General features: G+C 39.5%; 1 protein-coding gene across 2 annotated transcripts in view; it reads left to right on the top strand.

Annotated features, from left to right (window-relative positions):
• The window catches only part of LOC146663686 (SH3 and cysteine-rich domain-containing protein 2-like), a 36,220-nt gene that overhangs the window by 1,063 nt on the left and 15,699 nt on the right, over positions 1–19,458 (top strand). For both annotated transcript variants that reach the window (XM_085416524.1, XM_085416523.1), the window contains exon 2: positions 18,219–18,594. In XM_085416524.1, coding sequence (XP_085272650.1) covers positions 18,219–18,594 — 376 coding nt within the window. The remainder of the gene's footprint in view (positions 1–18,218; positions 18,595–19,458) is intronic.

Here is a 19,458-nt window from a genome sequence, read left to right as displayed (position 1 = left end):
AGCAGCCAGCTTTAATAGTCTGCAAATAGAATTAAACAAGTCTCCCCTTGAAGTAGGTTTAATTTTGTTCCACTCATTTGTGCTCCAGTTCTCTCACTTAAATCTATGCCCTGAGAATACCTGAACAAGGTTTGGATGCTAATGCTTGTTTTCAGGGACCCTGCTTGTTTTGAGGTTAAATTGATGAGTCCAATATCCTTGGCTAAATTCAGAACCATTGTCATCGCCATTACTACTGCTCCTGCGATTAGCCTTATTTTAATCTTGTAATATGAGTTCATTGTAGTTCTTTCTGATGTAGTGTTTTGGTTTTCAGCCTTGTATACTGCCATCTTGGCTAAACTTCCAACCTCAGTAGGATTTTCCCAAATAAGTGGGGGGAAAAGTGAAAATAGAAAATTTAAGGTCAGCTTTTTATGGCAAATGGCCTTTCGGATGCAACCCTGAAGGCTTCTGTGTCCTCCAGGATAATAATAATAATAATAATAATGTTAATATTAATATTAATAATAATAATGGTAATAATAATAATAGTAGTAGTAACTAAGAACAACTAAAATTTTTTTTAAAAAGGACATGGAAAACCCTCTTTAAAATAGGACCAAATGATCTGGAAAACAGAGTGGTGCTCACATCAAGGCATCGAAAGCATGGAGGAGACAAACATCTGATGACATGAAGACTCTAGTGACACTTAAAGTACAGGGTGGGCCATTTATATGGATACACCGTAATAAAATGGGAATGGTTGGTGATATTAAAGTCCTGTTTGTGGCACATTAGTATACGTGAGGGGGCAAACTCCTCAAGATGGGTGGTGACCATGGTGGCCATTTAGAAGTCGGCCATCTTGGATACAACTTTTGTTTTTTCAATAGGAAGAGGGCCATGTGACATATCAAACTTATTGGTAATGTCACAAGAAAAACAATGGTGTGCTTGGTTTCAATGTAACTTTATTCTTTCATGAGTTATTTACAAGTTTCTGACCATTTATAAAATGTGTTCAATGTGCTGCCCATTGTGTTGGATTGTCAATGCAACCCTCTTCACACGCTGATAGCAACACCACAGGAGAAATGCCAGCACAGGCATGCAGTATCCATAGTTTCAGGTGCTGCACATCTCGTATCTTCAAACCATAGACAATTGCCTTCAGATGACCCCAAAGATAAAAGTCTTAAGGGGGTCAGATCGGGAGACCTTGGGGGCCAATTAACTGGCCCACGATGACCAGTCCAGGAAACTGTTCATCTAGGAATGCTTGGACCTGGCACCCATAATGTGGTGGTGCACCATCTTGCTGGAAAAACTCAGGGAATGTGCCAGCTTCAGTGCATAAAGAGGGAAACACATCATCATGTAGCAATTTCAAATATCCAGTGGCCTTGAAGTTTCCATTGATGAAGAATGGACCCACTATCGTTGTACCCCATATACCACACCAAACCCTCACTTTTGTTGTTCCAACAGTCTTGGAGGGATCCATCCAATGTGGGTTAGTGTCAGACCAATAGCGGTGGTTTTGTTTGTTAACTTCACCATTTACATAAAAGTTTGCCTCATCACTGAACAAAATCTTCTGCGTGAACTGAGGGTCCTGTTCCAATTTTTGTTTTGCCCATTCTGCAAATTCTGTGCGCCGATCTGGGTCATCCTCGTTGAGATGCTGCAGTAGCTGGAGTTTGTAAGGGTGCCATTTGTGAGTAGCTAATATCCGCCGAAGGGATGTTCGACTAATGCCACTCTCCAGTGACATGCGGCGAGTGCTACGCTGTGGGCGCTTGCTGAATGAAGCTAGGACAGCCACTGATGTTTCTTCATTAGTGACAGTTTTCTTGCATCCACATTTTGGCAAATCCAACACTGAACCAGTTTCGCGAAACTTAGCAAGCAGTTTGCTAACTGTAGCATGGGAGATGGGTGGTCTCGTAGGGTGTCTTGCATTGAAATCTGCTGTAATGACCCGGTTACTGCATTCACCAGATATCAACACAATTTCAATCCGCTCCTCACGTGTTAACCTCTTCGACATGTCAATGGCTGTGAACAAAGAGAAACTTGTAAATAACTCATGAAAGAATAAAGTTACATTGAAACCAAGCACACCATTGTTTTTCTTGTGACATTACCAATAGGTTTGATGTGTCACATGGCCCTCTTCCTATTGAAAAAACAAAAGTTGTATCCAAGATGGCCGACTTCTAAATGGCCACCATGGTCACCACCCATCTTGAGGAGTTTGCCCCCTCACGTATACTAATGTGCCACAAACAGGACTTTAATATCACCAACCATTCCCATGTTATTACGGTGTATCCATTTAAATGGCCCACTCTGTATTATGGAACAACTTTATTACGCACATCTATTTACACATCAAGGCATCTGCCATTTTTCATTTTTCACTAACTAGACTTCAACCAAATTTGCTCTGACTAGTATTTCTTAAACTTGTGCCCTGGAGTGCTAATGTATACTCACCTACATTTAAATCTAGTTTATGGTCTCTGCACTGGTAATGTCACACCAAACGTGACATTACTACAGCACCGTATCCATTTATGCTGGTGCTTGAGGCACTGGACTTGCTGCAGTCTTAAAATGAAGGTGTTACCATTCAGAAGAAAGCTCTGCACCAGCTCTGGAGCAGGAGTAAAAGTTGGGAGGCAAGTTTTCCCTAGAAAGTCTTTTTAAGCTGTATACAGGGTAACAACAGCGAGCATAAACTAGGTGTCATGCTTCTGCCTGCCTTGCTCTGCAGTTTTGTCACCAAAGTTGTGTCGTTGTGAGGTGTAGTTAAATTTTTTTGTCATGTAAGGTAAAGTGGAGGGTTTCAGAAGAGTTTGTTGTGTTTGCTTGTGTTGAACCTCTGGTTTAGATTTAACAGAGGGTTGTTGCCTGCTTTGTAACTCCGAAGTTTTATTTTATTTTTAAATGGATTTGCCAATCCGTTTTTCTCCGAATTGAATCAGAGTAAATTTTCAGTGACTAAACCAGCTTAAATCCCTCACCAACATGGATCTAAATCTCCAACGACAGCTTTAATTGCAGCAAATATCACAATAACAAATCACATTATACTCGTCTTTTGTTGGTCATCACCACAGGGACCTGAAACAGGCCTGGCAGGAAGGGCTCTTTGTTGTTGTTACTTGACTACAGACGGCACAATGGATGGTGGGCAGTGAGGTGCGGCGTGAATTTATGAGACAATCAGCTAGCATATGTTTGCTGTGTCCTGCTAGTGGCTGGGTCATAATTCATGCGAATGCTTGTCCAGACAAAACAGAAATGGGAGGAAACAATCCTCTGAGCTACGTCAGCCATGTCGCCCCGTTGTTTGCAAAACCAGCTGCTGGCACCGTGACCTATTCCCATCTCACAGAAGAATAAGGAAGAGGAAAGGGGAGGGGAAAGATTAAATATGTGTTACAACTGGGGTCTCTTTAAGAGTAATCTACTTGAGAGTATCTGTAGAGATTTACTTGCTTTTTTTTCTTCTGTCACTCTGAATATTTTTACTTAAATCTTTTAATTTCATAACAGTTTCTTCCTTCTGCTCTCGCCCTGTTTCCCCCGTTCTGACTTCTAACAACCAATCTTTTTATTCTTTCTCATCTCTTTAGCAGCTCTCCCTTATGTCTCACTCATTTTCCCCTCTCTCGCTCTCTCTCTCCTCAGTGTCCCTCAGCTCTCAGAGTATTTATTGCACCGCTAAGTGGGCCCACTGGCTTTCTTGAGTGCTTCTAATAGAGCTAGTGACAGAGAATGAGTAGTTATTCCACCTCCTCCACCTACGGGCAAGGTGATTGCTCCAAAAATATTATTATTCCTCTCTACTCACTTGGAGCACATGTTGTACAAGTTTATTCGGTATTGAATTTGCTTTTGCTTTTGGCTTGTTGTGTCATGTAAATGCACTTTACATTAAGCTTAGTTTAAAATTAAGACTAAAAACAGGGAACTCGACATCCTGGCGCTGTCCAGAAGCAGCAAAATCAATCCTTCTAGCACCTCTATGAAGACCAACAACTCAACAATTATGGCACACAACAGTCTCATCGCGGCACGAGTTGTTAAAAACTGTAGTTTATCATGTCTGTAAGGTTGCACGTAGTTATAAGGCTCCAGGCTTTTTTGCCAACCTCTGTATAAAAGGCACCTTTAAGGTTTTCCACTACTGTTTTTTAGCATCACAGATTCTGGAAGCAGCTGAATTTAGCAACCAATTTAGTAACCTTTTAACAAAAGTAAGCTAGCAATTTGCTCCATATTTAGTTATTGTGCTCATTCTATAGCACATTTGATCATGCACACACAGGTATGGAGAGGTCCAAAAGTTGAAGTCCATCCCAGCTAGTTGTCATCTCAAACATAATACTCCCGAGGAACTAAAGACCCAGTCGATTACTTTACATTTGGGTGTTAATGTCTTCCCAATAACAGGAAAATCCTTAATGTTAGCATATAGCTCATAATCTAAAATTCTAATCTGATTATTATCTGATATTCCCATGTAGTATCATTATGTAGTGTTGGCTTTGGCCCATCAGCTGACCCGTCCATTCATCCATCCATGGTGACCATAGCTCAGTAGGTAGAGCAGGTTGTCTATTAATTGGAAGGTTGGTTGACTGGCTGTTCTAGTCTGCATGCCAAAGTATTCTTGTGCAAGATGCTGACCCTCAAGTTGCTCTGCAATGTGTTCATTGGAGTGTGAATGTGTGACTGTTAAATAGAAGGTGCATAGGAAGGAAAAAAGCTGCTTGTATGAATGGGTGAAAGAGGCATGTAAAGCGCTTTGTGCTCAAGTAGAATAGAAACGTGCTCTATAAGCACCAGTCCATTATTGTTATGACTGCTTATAACACAGTTACCTCTTATTTCCATCCGGGTTACTGGGGCAGCAGTTTAAGCAGAGACGTCCAGACCTCCCTCTCCTTGGACACTTCCTCTAAATTTCTGGTAAAGCACTGAGGTCTTCCAACACTAGCTGAAAAACAATTTCCCCGGCTTGTTCTAGGACTGCCCCGGGACCCCTCCCTGTAGGACACGCTGAAAATGCCTCATGCAGGACATACTTAGGAGGCATCCTTGTCAGATGCCTGAACCAATTCAGTTGGCTCCTTTCAATGTGGAGTAGTGGCTCTATTCTGAGGTGTAATGAACTCCTCACCCTTTCTTAGCCCAGAATACTCTACAGAGGAAGCTTGATTCTGCGATTGTAACCATGATCTTTCAGTATCTACCCTCTGCTTGTGACCATTAAATGTTAAATACCTAACTATTTAGTATTTAGTATTTATTTATTTATTGTCATTGTCAAGAACAATGAAATTGCGTTTGGGGCTTCCATACAACCCAAAAAAAAAGAAGAAAATAATAAACCATAAATTATAAATGCCAGTTGAATATGTAATGACTTACACAAAGTGGGTGTCGTGCAGTATTGTGCATCTGCAGATAAGACTTATTATTATTATTATTATTATTATTATTATTATTATTATTATCATTATTATCATTATTATTATATTAACTTCGTGCGGACTTCTGTCACTCTTTGTAGTTTTTTTTTTTTTTTTTTGCACTTTTTAATGGATTTTTTGGATGTGGGGGGGCTTAAAATATCCCAGGAGAAAAACACGGTGTCACAAGTACAATATGAAAAAAAAGAATGTATTTTTTTTTATATCAGAGCATGTAAACCTATTGCTGTAGAAAAATAAAATTTAAAACATGTAACTGTTCATAATATGGGTTCTTTAAAACACCACTTTTGTTAAGTAGTGGATAAAATGAGAGCTGTGCTCAGAATCAGCTGCTACATAAAGTTTAATATTCACATTAGACTTTGCGTGCAAATGCTGACAGTGCTTGGTGCCCCGGTCCATAGGGAGTTACACAGACCACCAAATTTTCAGCCAACACAGAAGACATTTTTATGGAGGTAAAGTTATAGCGCAATTTCTGTCTGACTTTGCCCTTCAGTCACTTCTCAGAGCTCTCCTCCTTCTGCTGTTCCTCTCACTAACTTGCTTATCAGCTTTTTTTCCTCCTCTTTAACTAATTAATTGTTTGCTCTCCTCTTAGAATATCACTTTCCTTTCTCTTTCATAATTACTCTGGGCAATTTAAATAAACTTGTAGTTGAAGTTCATCTGTATATCTTTCTTTTTTAGCGTTTCCTGTGCCATAGCTCCCTATTTCTGTATATGATGACTTTTTCCAAAGTTCAGAGTAGATAGATAGTTATGGGTGGTTGGAAGGATAAAGATGAATTAGGGACTGGATTTCAAGCCGGAGTTAGCAGAATTGACTGAACAAGAGGAAAAGCAAAAAAGAGAAGCGTGACAGTGATCATCATATTATCAATAGCCAGAATTTAGATGGTTAAACTAAACTATAGGTTGCACTTATTTTTGATCAAGACTTTCTTTAAAGTGTTCATTAGAAACATGAATTTTAAGATTAGCAATATTTCCACTTCATGAAACAAACCGCACATAAATGCACTGCAGCAAATTGGATAATGATGATCTTCTTCAATAACATTTTGTATAACTAAACTCCTTTTAATGAGCACTCAGTTCATACAGCCTGATTATACTGTGTAGATGATGTTTCTGGACAAAGTGTATTCCGTCTCCTTGTGTTTGTTTCAGCTGCATTCCTGCTGGAAATATCATTCAATTAAAAGTGAGTGAATGATGCATCTTCCTCCTGACAGTCTGTGATGTGTTGTTTTTTGTCTGTAAGATAGATGGATTTGTCCTTCTGACCTTTGAAAATAACTAGAGAGAAGCTTGCAGGGAAGGCAGATAAATGGTTGGGAGACACAGATATTGACAACAGCAGGATTCTCCACAAACTGCAAACTAATAAAACAACTTCTCATTCTTTACAGCCTCACTGTTATACTTATGTATCTCGCATTGTTTTGATTGATGATGAAGTCAGTAAATTACTGCCCTTGATTGGGTTCAGAAATGCTGCTGATTCAGCAGAGTCCCGTGTACAATGTCAGCGAGGAATAAGCAGGGACTTTGTTTAGTACTGACCTTAGGTTATTGCTTTAGGGATAGGGAACTTCTAGGTTATTTTCTCTTTTCAAATATAAAGCTGTTAATGTAATGAGATGGAAGAATTGAAAGTTCATAATGAATAGTTTTCATCTTCAGCTCTAAATGGCAGACTTGCCTTGACCAAATGTGGGGATATGTGTACATGTGTGATGTAAAATAAGATGAATTTATAACAATTACTTATCCTTAAGTTGCTTGTGTTGCTTGGCAACTATGATGTAACTTAGTCATCTACTGAAGAGGGTACTTCTAGTACTGCATTGACATTAAATTAATAAAAATACAGCCTTGACTTTTTCTCCAAGACTGAGACAAGTTTATCAGAGTAGGACGTTTCTCTTTCCGTGTACAACCCCAATTCCAATAAAATTGATGCGGTGTAAACAAAAACAGAATTCAATGATTTGCAAGTCCCATAAACTTGCATTTGGTCAAATTAGAACATATGAAATTTATCAAATGCTTAAACTTTGAAATTTCACTATTTCATGCCAAACAGTTTGACTCAGTTTAAATTTGATGCAGCAACATATCTTAGGACATAGTTAGGACAGGGGCAACAAAAGGCTGCAAATATGGTGGCCCTGAGAGGTCAAGTGCACTGCAGCCTAAGAAAATGCCAACAAATAGAAAAATACCGCAAAGGCACACAAAGCACAATCCAAGTTGAATAAAACACAACAGAAGCAGAAAATATCAAAACCTCACAAAATATATGGAAGTAATTTAGGGGAAATGATGTGTTGATAAGAAGTGGAGGCCTCGTTGGTGTTCAGCAATCCACACAAAACTGGATCTTGGAGATTCTAGAGCAACTTTTAAAGCAAGTGGGCAATAATTTGTTGACAGGTGTATATGCAGCTATTTTGGCTGCAACCCCAAAATTATAATGACTAGATCCTGATGCGCTCTTCCTTTCATGATCCTTGTTATGAATATTGATCTTGTACAACAAGCTAATGGAACAGGACTGTAGAGGCTTCAAAACTTGACTTTGAGTCCTTTAAGATTTCTTTAGCATTAAAGCAATCCAGCGCTAGTTGTCAATACTTCCACATGTACACAGAAAAAAAACTTTTAATGGTTCATTCAGCTTCTTTATCTTCCAGTAGCTTATGTTGCTATCACAGTATAACTTGGTTTACCACATTCAGATGAACCTGTCAGTCACAGAGGTTGTGTGTGCACTGAATCTGACAAATCACTTAAGTCCCCCTTCTTTCTTTGGACTTTGGCCTCGTAAACTGTCAAAAGTCTGAGTAATTTGTGTAAACAGAATTCAGCTTTCAAAGCAGAGCTGCCTGCAAGAGCACAAATCTGCTGCAGCGTTAACCAAGCAGAAGCTCTCACCAGCGTGATGGCTATTTTGTGTGCTTGGGCTGCGGAGTTCTGCATGTGCAGAACTTAACTACGTAAGTGGCAACGAAAACCTGTACCCGTGTAATTAAATTATTTGCTCATGATTACATTTAATCTTATGTGGGACTTTTGACACGATATAACTCCACAGTCTGCAAAGAAGATGAACAGAAATGTAGAAAATGCAGGTTTTCCAAGATCCCATCAGCCTTACTTTCCATCTAGCTGGTTTAAAAAGGCTGAATAATAGCAGAGGGGTGGTTAGACTGCATATTAATTATTGCTTTAACCAATTAGTTCTTCTTGTGGTTACTGTTTATTTAATGAACTAATTGTGCATATGCCCACCTACAATGGTGCCTTAGTGTTAAGAGGCTTATGTTTGGCCCTTTTTTTTTTTTTTTTTGCACATAAATACTGTCACATGCGATGTACCTCAGTGAAATGATAGGAAAGTATTGGAGAAAAATGATGAACATATAATTAGTAAAGAAAACTGCGTGACTTCATTGTCAGAAATGGTGTAATTTTAAAATGAAGCATCTTTTGGAAACCTGTGCTTTGGATTTCACAAGTGTCAAGAAAATTGCAGTTTTGTATTGACGTTACATCAAAGTAACACCTTGCGATAAGTGTTTTTCCTTAGCATTGTGTGAACATCAAAGAGCCATTGTGATTGTCACCTCATACTAACTACAAAGCTGCTTGTGCAGTTAAGCCCTTTAAATGGCTGGATTTGGAGATGCAAGCTGCTTTTGCTGCACAGTTTGGCAGACAGGCTTGTGGGCTCGTGGAGTCTGCTTGCATGGATTGCTAAAACATAGGACTTCAAACAATAGCCAGATATTTTGAAGCCACACACAGAGCTGTGAATGTCATGAAAATGAAAAGACGGGAGAATTTGCCTTGAGTCTGGCCTATTTCTAATCTTTACTGTCTTATTTCTTATTGGTTGATGGACACAGCCAAATGCCTAATACAGTCAAAATAACTTGAGTAATGTCTGGAAAATTTATAAGCCCTCCAATTTTAACAACTTTCTTTTCTTTGCCATGATTTCATCTTTTTTTGTGGATGTGTGAGTGTGTGTCTTTCTCCAATTTTGGCAGGTCAGCTACATAACCCTTTTACTACCACTTATAGGGTGATAATGCAGATCAGGGCAGATTACTTATCGGATTATAACCACTCTTTTAAAAAAGAAAATAATTACTAGGATGGATCCAACACCTAGCCCTGGAAACAGGTTTGATCTGTAAGCTTATTATAAAGGTTATTTTAGGGAGCTTTAAATTTATCTGCGTCTGACTCAAAATTATATCGTGATTCTTCAAGAAAATTTGTAATACTATTTCTAACATTATAGCTAAAAAATAATGAGCTTTTAGTTGATGCTTGCTCGCAGCAGCATTTATAAATGTAAGTAAATGAAAGGAAATTTCCATCCTCCTTTTCCAGTGAGATTCTGTCACTGATGACACGCTCCCTAATTAGAAGTGTGAATCTACCCAAACAAGGTGCCAGCACCAGCATTATAGTGCAATAGTAGTGACACAGCATGAGTGAAATGTAAGCACAAAAGTCACCTATGTTGTGTTTTCCTTGGGTATTTTAACTGAAAGTATGAAATGACTTCTTCATACTTTAATTTAACAATGACTAATGTAAATTAATCTTTCAGTTCTACAGGAGCTGAACAATATTATCACATAATAAAACTGAAAACTATTTTCTACCTGGGCTTTTTAAACCAGCTGCATACAGCTCTGCTTTTCCATCATGCAGCTGCATCAGTCACTTCCATTCATCGTTTGCTCTTCCTGTCATGTGGAGTGTAACTGCTCTAGCAATGCTCAGTGGAGTCATTTGGTTACTTTTGGGTGGCACGTCATCGGCTGCTAGTATCTCCTCTTCATAGTCTGGCTATGCTTGTTTTATGATTGTTGTTGTTGTTGATGTTATTGTTTTATTTTTTCCATTTTTAGCAGGTACTAAAGGTACAAAATCATTATTGGAAGATGACATGCTGATCTTGCTCTCAGACATTTCCAACCTTTTCCGGTTGTGTGCACTATAGAATGTAAGCAATGATAGCAATTATCTTGCAAGATGACACTAAAAATAAAAAATCTATACTGTTACTACTGTGTCATGGTACTGCCATAATACATACATTTTGTGATGCATCACACTGAACTGTGAAAGGTGGGAAAGTTTAAGGTCCTATGGCAGGCAGGTTGAAGATTGCAGCCCTGGTATAAATGTGAATGTGTGAGGGGAAGTGAGGGTCTCCATTGATGTCAAAAGGAGTCAGGTAGGGAGAAATAAGCAGGACACAGGCAGTAATTTATGACACATTGAGATAAAAGTAAATGCTGTTTCATCTGAATAGGACTCTTGATTATAAACAATGGGCATCAACAACAAAACCGACAATTTTACCTCTCGGAGTGTTTTTTTTGAAGTGACAGAACTTTAAGCGAAGGCTCCTTACACATATACACATGGAAAAACTAGAGTTTGGACTTGTTTGGGAAGTTTGTTCTAATCAATGTGACCTGTGCTGCGGTTTGTTCTGGGAGACATTTCCATTTGCACAAAAGGTTGTTTGAGTAGATGCATTTTTCCCTAATAAGGGCCAACTAATGGAGTGCCTAATGAGGTCACCTTTAATTCACATCTCGGGTCACTGCAAGAGCGCCAAACATCAGACCCCACTGTGTTTAATGAGACTTTGAGAATCACAAGCAGGCAGAGATCTCCTGAGAACAACACTGCAGTGGGCTTGAGATGCGCAAAGGCTACAAGACACTACAACTGTCCTCGTTTGTACAGACAGAAACGATACCAGACCACATTAAACAAGCATTTCTACATAAATAAAATGGTGTGCAGTTATAAAGTGTGACTACTGAAAAATGTATGTTTGTCAAGATAACAAGAAGACTAAAGACTAATTGAGCTACTTGGGGTTCAGTCATTCGTCAGCTCTTAGCGCTTTAATCTTATTGGCCCAAACTGAAGAGAAAGAAGAATTTAATAACCAAACCAGGCTCATAAACCTGATCTAATAAATGCCTATGGATATATTTACGACCAAATCACATAGTTTTATGTATTTGCACCCAGTTCACACTAGGACAGCTTCTTGTCAGAGGAGCCCAGCCAGATTTAAGGCAGCTAAAACTGAATGGGCGGATGTACTGAAATGCTTACAAATAATTAAATTTTTAAATTTATTTCATCTACTTCCATCCATCCATCCATCTTCATCCGCTTTGTCCGGGGCCGGGTCGCGGGGGCAGCAGCCTAAGCAAAGAGGCCCAGACCTCCCTCTCCCCAGCCACCTCCTCCAGCTTATCCGGGGGAATACCAAGGCGTTCCCAGGCCAGCCGAGAGATATAATCTCTCCAGCGTGTCCTGGGTCTGCCCCGGGGCCTCCTCCCGGTGGGACATGCCTGGAACACCTCACCCAGGAGGCGCCCAGGGGGCATCCTTGTCAGATGCCCGAACCACCTCAGCTGGCTCCTTTCGATGTGGAGCAGCAGCTGCTCTACTCTGAGCCCCTCCCGGATGGCCGAACTTCTCACCCTATCTCTAAGGGAGAGGCCAGCCACCCTTCGGAGGAAGCTCATTTCTGCCGCTTGTATCCGCGATCTCGTTCTTTCGGTCACTACCCACAGCTCGTGGCCATAGGTGAGGGTAGGGACGTAGACCGACCGGTAAATTGAGAGCTTCGCTTTTACACTCAGCTCCCTCTTCACCACGACGGACCGGTGCAGCGTCCGCATTACTGCAGCTGCAGCCCCAATCCGTCTGTCGATCTCCGGCTCCCTTCTCCCATCACTCGCGAACAAGACCCCGAGATACTTGAACTCCTCCACTTGGGGCAGGAACTCATCCCCGACCCGGAGTGGGCACTCCACCCTTTTCCGGCTGAGAACCATGGCCTCAGATTTGGAGGTGCTGATCCTCATTCCCGCTGCTTCACACTCGGCTGTGAACCGTTCCAGTGCGAGCTGGAGGCCCTCACCCGATGAAGCCAACAGAACCACATCATCTGCAAAAATCAGAGATGAGATTCTGAGGCCACCAAAGCGAAAGCCCTCCGCCACTTGGCTGCGCCTAGAAATTTCATCTACTTTCTTAGTAAAATAAATATCAGCTTTATACATGCTAGATGACCTGGGCATATTATGTAATCTGCCACCAGCTGCTGGTTCAGTTGAATAATCTGTTACTAGAAGGTTTTTACAAACAAATGATGACACCCAGCAGGGATTTTGTCTTCAAAAAAAGCTATCAAAGTTATTTTGAGGCATTACATATACCTAGCTTAAATTTCAATGTCAATAAAAACTGTTTTAAAAACTGTCAGATAATGTATCCCAATCATTTCAGATTTTAAAAAAGTGCATAAGTTCTGCTTGTTTTCTGCGAAAATAAGAATTTAAGAGCCTTTTCCCCTTTTATTAATAATTATGATGCCGTCTTCGTTGGTGCGTGAGTAATAAATACATTTAACTTTATATTTGACTAAATATTCACTTGATGCTGTGTTGCGGGGGTAATTAGCTGACAGTGATAGACTTTGCCGGTTCATCAGGATTGGAGGACAAGCTTATAGACAGATGCAGATGCTCTGTAACAATAAAAATGGAATTTAAGCTAACATCTTAGCTACCAGTCTTCCCAGATGAATAGATGTGCCCCCCAAAAATGTAAGTAAAGTATAAAAAGAAAAAGAAAAATCAGACACCGCCTCAGTGTGTGTGCAAATGCAATATAAGGTCAGCAAGCGCAAACAGCTTCATACAGAACAATAAAATTGTGAAACTGTTTGCAGCTGATGCTGAAAAAGTCGAGGAATAAGATTTAAAGTTGCATTTAATTATTTATTTATAGCACTCATCATCTAGGAAATGCAGAGACTTTAAATGCTGAAAAATGTCTTAGTGTTTTTCACAAACTTTAGACGCTCTTACACTCTGAACAAAGGTTCAGAGGATATTCCAGGAATGGCGCTATTTTCCAGAGAACTTACTGGTCAGTAGGTAGTAATTTCATACCTGTTGATCTGTAATCTAGAATCAATAGGTAATGTGTCAAAAACATTTTTAGTCTTTTGCCAGTAAGTTAAAGCTTATCTCAATTATGATAAACCTTTCTCTCTGAAGTTGATTGGTGTCAGATTTGTTAATAATTCGTCAATATTTAGGACCACGGTCATAAAATTCACATTAAAATACCATGTTTTTGTAAGGAACCAAGATAAATGATTTCTGATTTTTGTTTTTCACTTTTGTGACCTTTAACCTGCACAATGAAACTGACAAAACAAAAATAAATGTAACTAATATGGTTACATAAGTGTACACACTCTTATAAGTAGGGGTGTAGGTAATTTCAGAATTAATCCAACCTAAACACTTGTCAGTACACACCTGTCATCGGTTAAAGTGACTCTGTTTAAAGTTAAATGAATTCCAGTTGTTCTAGTTGGACTTTCATGACATTTATTTAGCTGCATCTTACAATTTCAAACGGATCTCACGTTTAAATGAGGAGGAGGGTACAAAAGAAGTTTAGATAAAGTCTTTTAAAGTTACTGTGATCCAGGGAATCAGGTGATGGCTACTTTTTGAAAAGAATCAGGAGACTCTTTTCCGTTATTGTGCCAGATTTCAGTTTTTTACTGTAAGGTATAGCAGAGGAAGAAAAGCATTGCATAAGAAAGGGTCGAAATATTGTTCCTTTTCTGCTCAGCCCCACAAAAAGCGCAGGAGCATTAACTCCATCTTGGTGGCAGCAGGATGATTTTACCTCACACAGGCATCTTGTCTGCATGCCCACACCTCCCTTCTTAATAATTAATTTATCCAAGTATTCCCTACAACAGCCTATTTATAGAAGGCTTCACCAAACATCTCTGTGCTCATTTTCAAAGTGCAGCTGAAATACAAGGCAGAGTCTAGGCGGTGGTGCGATATTTTCTTCTCTTAACGTGTTCTTTCCTCCATTTCTTGCTTCTGTTTCACTAATTCTTTCAGTTTCTTTGACTACACACATAGTTTACATGTGTTCTTTCACAGACCGCAGCCTGTTCTAATACACTACATCATAAATGCTGTGATGAAGTAATTGCTGTCAGCTGTGTAGTGTGATAGCTTTCCAGTTCTGTGATCTAAAAATAGACTTTTCACCACCTTCGGAGAGTAATTACAGACAGTAACTGTAATTAATAGGATATTGCTTTTGAATTGTTCTTTCAGAGGGTTGTTATAAGATGTATAAAATCTGTAAAACAGCAGCTGTTCTAACATTATTCAATAATAGATAATAAGAGTTATAAAGCCTAGGAGATCATGAGGATAGTGGTGCATATCCAGCAGAATGCACTGCAGACCCCTAATTTCAGAAGGTCAGGCAGCTGTAATTTTTTTAAATTACTTGATGTATAGATACATTCATTAAATAATTATTTATACCAATTTAATCAGTCAGGATGCTTGAATATTCACAGAGCATGATCAATGCCCCCTGACATGTATTATGAAGTCAGCAGAGCTTAAATCAGACTGAACCCAGTGTGCATCTCAGGTAATGATTGTTCACACTGTGTGGCTGTGATGCATAAATGCACACTGCCCATGTGCATGTGGACTGAATATTTATGGACCAGCACTGACCTGGGCCTTGAAAGTCAGTTTGATATATTCGAGTATGTGGAGAACCAAATAGTAAATGCATATGTGATTAGTGTGCTGGTTTCACAGCCTCCACTCTTCAGATGGCTTTTGAAAAGATTTTGTAACCTTGCTGCCAAAATGCGATTAGTGAGGTCAGCCCCTGATGTTTGACAATAGGGTCATACCTTGATGGGATTTAAGTCAGGCCAGTAAAAATTCTCTTCAGCAAACTGGAAAAAACGTTTTGTTATGGGCTTTGCTTAAACCCTGAGGACACTGAAGCAGGAGAAAGTATTCCTCAAACCGTTGCTGTATGCCATAGTGTTTACATTTCCCTTAGCCGCAAGGGTAAATTTGTTGTATTTGTAATGATTTGACTTATTATTTCAATGAAATACGTGTTTGAGGGAGTTATAAGTAGCTTGTTTCATGTGAAAGAAGAGAAGGATTAAATCTTGAGTGTCTGTTTTAATCATGTGCAGTCAAAAAAATGCAGAAAATGGATGTGTTGACAACTATCAGCAAATGTGGAACATGCTGTCGTTATCATTTCTTAGATAAAAGATAATCACTTTTTTTTTTTCAGGCCACATAATGTATTGCCATTTTTTTAGATGTGAAATTGATAAGACAATGGAATTCAAATTTGGATGAACAACATTATGATTTTTCTTTTTTGTTTTATTCAGGCAGATCTATAACCAGACTCTTGTCAGTATGCTGTTGTAATTTGGAGTACTAATGCCCAGATTTCATGATTACTGAACCATGTAAAGCTACGTACCAGATATGTTTGGCAGTCAACTAGCTATTCTTTCACTTTTTAAAATTGGCTCTGAATCCCAGCTTCTGTCTGTTTTTATTTAATCTCTTTAAAAGCTTGGGGAGATAAATAAAGCCATTGATTATCAGACATGTGTTGTCTAGTTTGTGCTCGAAGAAGTTGTTCCTTTTCCTTGGATGTGAAGCAAAGACAGGCATTCACTACAAAGAAGATTAACAAAGTCAGACAAGTTAAAAATCTAATAGAGAGGAACATCCATTACTGAATGGGCCACCAGTCATGCCAAGAAAAGGCCATTAAGGAAAGCATGGACTCAGTTCCCTGTAGAAAACATTTGCGAGAGGAGCTCACTAATGGGTCAACAGAGAGGACTGTTTTCATCACTCAAACTAATTGGCATCTGTGAATCTGTAGCTTGAAGAAGGAAAAAAGGAACATGCTCAATGATATTGATTGGGTTTTCTGTGAAGGAGTGCAGCTGGATGATTTCAAAGCTCAGAGACACAATAAACCTGATGAAGAGCCTCTCCACATATGAACATAAAGAGGTCCAGTGAAGCTGCAATGCTGGTCTTACTGGCTTTGAAGAAATGTCTCGCCTTTTGCTGGAAATGGTTACACAGGAAGAAAACTAATGCTTAGAAGTAACAAGAATCCAGAATTTAATATAAATTTTGATAGGCTTCAAGTTTGAGGCACTGCTCTGTATATCGCAATGGTATCTTCAACCAAGTCACAAACACAGACCGCTAATGAGCTCTGTGCAAATTGAGGAGGTCTCACGGATCCATTATGTCCTTGCTCCCATTCTCCAGGCCGTTCTCTGTATGAATCCATATCAGTTATTATTTTCCATAAATTGAGTTCCATCACTCCCAAGTCCCTGTAATTATTTGTCATTCTCAGTTCCACTTTATTGTGGCCAAAAGCGCTGGATGGCAAGCATGCAAGAAATTGAGGAAAGTGAAGCCAAAGATGAATACAGTGCTTGCCATGCATCACTGACTGCATCAAATGCATAGCTGCAGTCTGCTCAATAAAACTAATCAAACATGAATTTTAAAGGGTATTGACTTGGGTGGATTTGCAAGGGAAAGCATATTTGCCATCTAAGGAAAAGAGAATAGTGGAGTGGGGTGGGCTGAATATGGAAGATCAGAAGTCAGCCTAGTAGTGCAAGGACAGAAAGGGTACAACTATTTTTAACAGACTAATATTTAAACAAGGCACATACACTTTAGCTGGTTTCCTGTTTGTTGTATCAAAACCCACTGCTATTGTTCCTACTTTAAATCTGCTGCCACCGTACAACATACACGATCCTCAATTAAATACAAGGTGGGTGTTTTAACATTTGAAGTTGCAGTCATTGTTCTAAAAGCACTTGGAAAAAGTATAATAGTCCTTACCTAATCTTTAGTAAGGACATAGAAGTCCATATTAAAGAAGAAATGATTGAAATTATGAATACATTCAAAGATGAAATGGATTGCATTTACATTTTGAAAGAAGTTGTGTTGTCAGCAAATCTCAGCTCTAGGCATCTTTTTTAGGATGTTTTAGCTCACTGTTTTTGGTCCACCGTGTTACTGTTTTGGTTCCACACTGCTCACCACCGACCAGCAAACGACCACCAAAAGCCTAGTGGATGCTAGTGACTGGATGATCAGTATAGGACATTATCATTACAGGCACAAATATATACATATACATTAAACCCCACAAATATTTGGTTAAATGTCCCTTAGCAAGTTGCACCTCAACCAGACACTTTTGGTAGTCATCAGCAAGCTTCTGAAAGGATTCTGTCTGGATATTTGGCCACTCTTCTTTTCAGAATTGAGTAGGGTCGTAGGGTTTCCTTTCTTTGAAACTCCCTTCATTGTGGACAGTGATGCTGGTTTTCCACCACTCCCAGTTCATAGCAGGCTTGAACCTTGGTGGTTTCCTGGGTTGTTCCTAAACATCCTAACCAATTTCCTCAATCATGATAACTAATGAACCTAATAAAGACTGACCTTGTCAAATTAAAACACTGTAATCTTCAGAATCACTTACTAAATGATGTTAAGTGCATGCTTGTCTATATTTGAGACATGTATGATTTTGACCCCGTGTGGATTATCGAAAAATTAAAATTGTGTACTCAGTTCTTGTTTTAGCATGTATGCTGTGCAGTCATTCCACTCTGGGCCTTTTAGTACTTTTGTCGCTTGCTTTCTCAGTTTTCTTGAAAACAGTTATAATCTTTCGTGCTGTTGAAGCCTGACTAAATATCTTTAATGTTTTATGTTCTAGCTGCAGCGGCTGAAACGCTCCCTCTCCTTCAAATCGGTCATACGCAGCAAGAGTGTGGACAACTTTTTCCAGCGCAGCAACGGTGAATCACAGCCACCTTTATGCCTAACTGCCACATCAGCACCACCGGCATCTCCTCCCCCCATGTCTGAGTCCCCTCTGGCCTATGAACACTCTCCCTCTCTCTCTCCATCTATCAGTCCTAACCCTTCGTTGTCATCACACTCCCCGTCTGTCAGTCCTTCAATATATGGGACTTCCAAGATCCAGCCAAAGTGTCAGGCCCAGCCAGTGCAGCCAGTCAAGACCCACTGTTTCCAGGAGCATGTCTTCCGTAGGCCTACCAGCTGCCAGCGATGCAAACATACAATCCAAGGTAGGTCAGTTGTTCCACTTCAAGAACATCGTATTCACAGCAAAAAGATGCAACCATGTTGGCTCAGGGTGTAGGAATTAGATTGTTATCAATCTGTTTTCTGACATTTACCTTGATTTATAATGTTAGGGGCTTTTTTTTTGTTTTTTTGTTATTTGTATCTGTCCATGGTGGAAATAAACATGACAAAGAAAAAAGGCAAATGCCACTTGAAATTCAAAGACAAACTGATATTCTTGAGTGTTAGAATTGAATTGTAGAATTTCTTTACTGTCCCTGTCATGATAATTCATAAAATATCTGAATGATCTGTTTCAACAGATATTCTACCTTTGTGTCAATGTGTGTGAGCAAATATTCCTAAAATGGTCATCTCAGACACAAGCCACACTCAGGACAGGCAGCCAGTCGTAAGAAAGCTGGATTAAAGTCAGGAGACTGAGAGTTAAAGTGGCTTGTTTTAGACAGAGTATGATGTGGAGGAGTGCCAGGATAAATAAGGATTAGTTTGAACTGCTATCTTGCAAAGTTATCTGTCTAGATATAAAAACATGAAACTGGAAATGAGCATAATAGGTACCCTGTAATGGACTATAGCTCATTTCTTATTATTGCCCAGTCACTGTGGGCAGTTTGCAGTCTATTTGCTCATTGGTCCCAATGAAATCATCCGACAGCAGGCTTTATGGACCTCTGTACATGCTTCCACTGGGAGTTGTTTTGCCTTCTTGTTCTGTTGGCATGCTGACCTATCTCAGCAGTGCTGTTTATGTAAAATGGGATTACCAGTAACATCCACCAAACTGATGTCTTTGTGTCCCTTTGTCTTTGGATGGTCATCAGTGTAGACCAATTTAAAACCAT

Source organism: Rhamphochromis longiceps, linkage group LG8 (genome assembly GCF_057381845.1).
Source record: "Rhamphochromis longiceps isolate RC_006_pf linkage group LG8, R_longiceps_female_GT1.1, whole genome shotgun sequence".
NCBI lineage: Eukaryota > Metazoa > Chordata > Actinopteri > Cichliformes > Cichlidae > Rhamphochromis > Rhamphochromis longiceps.
The sequence above is the reverse complement of the archived record's forward strand: the minus strand, read 5'-3'. Positions and strand labels throughout refer to the sequence as shown.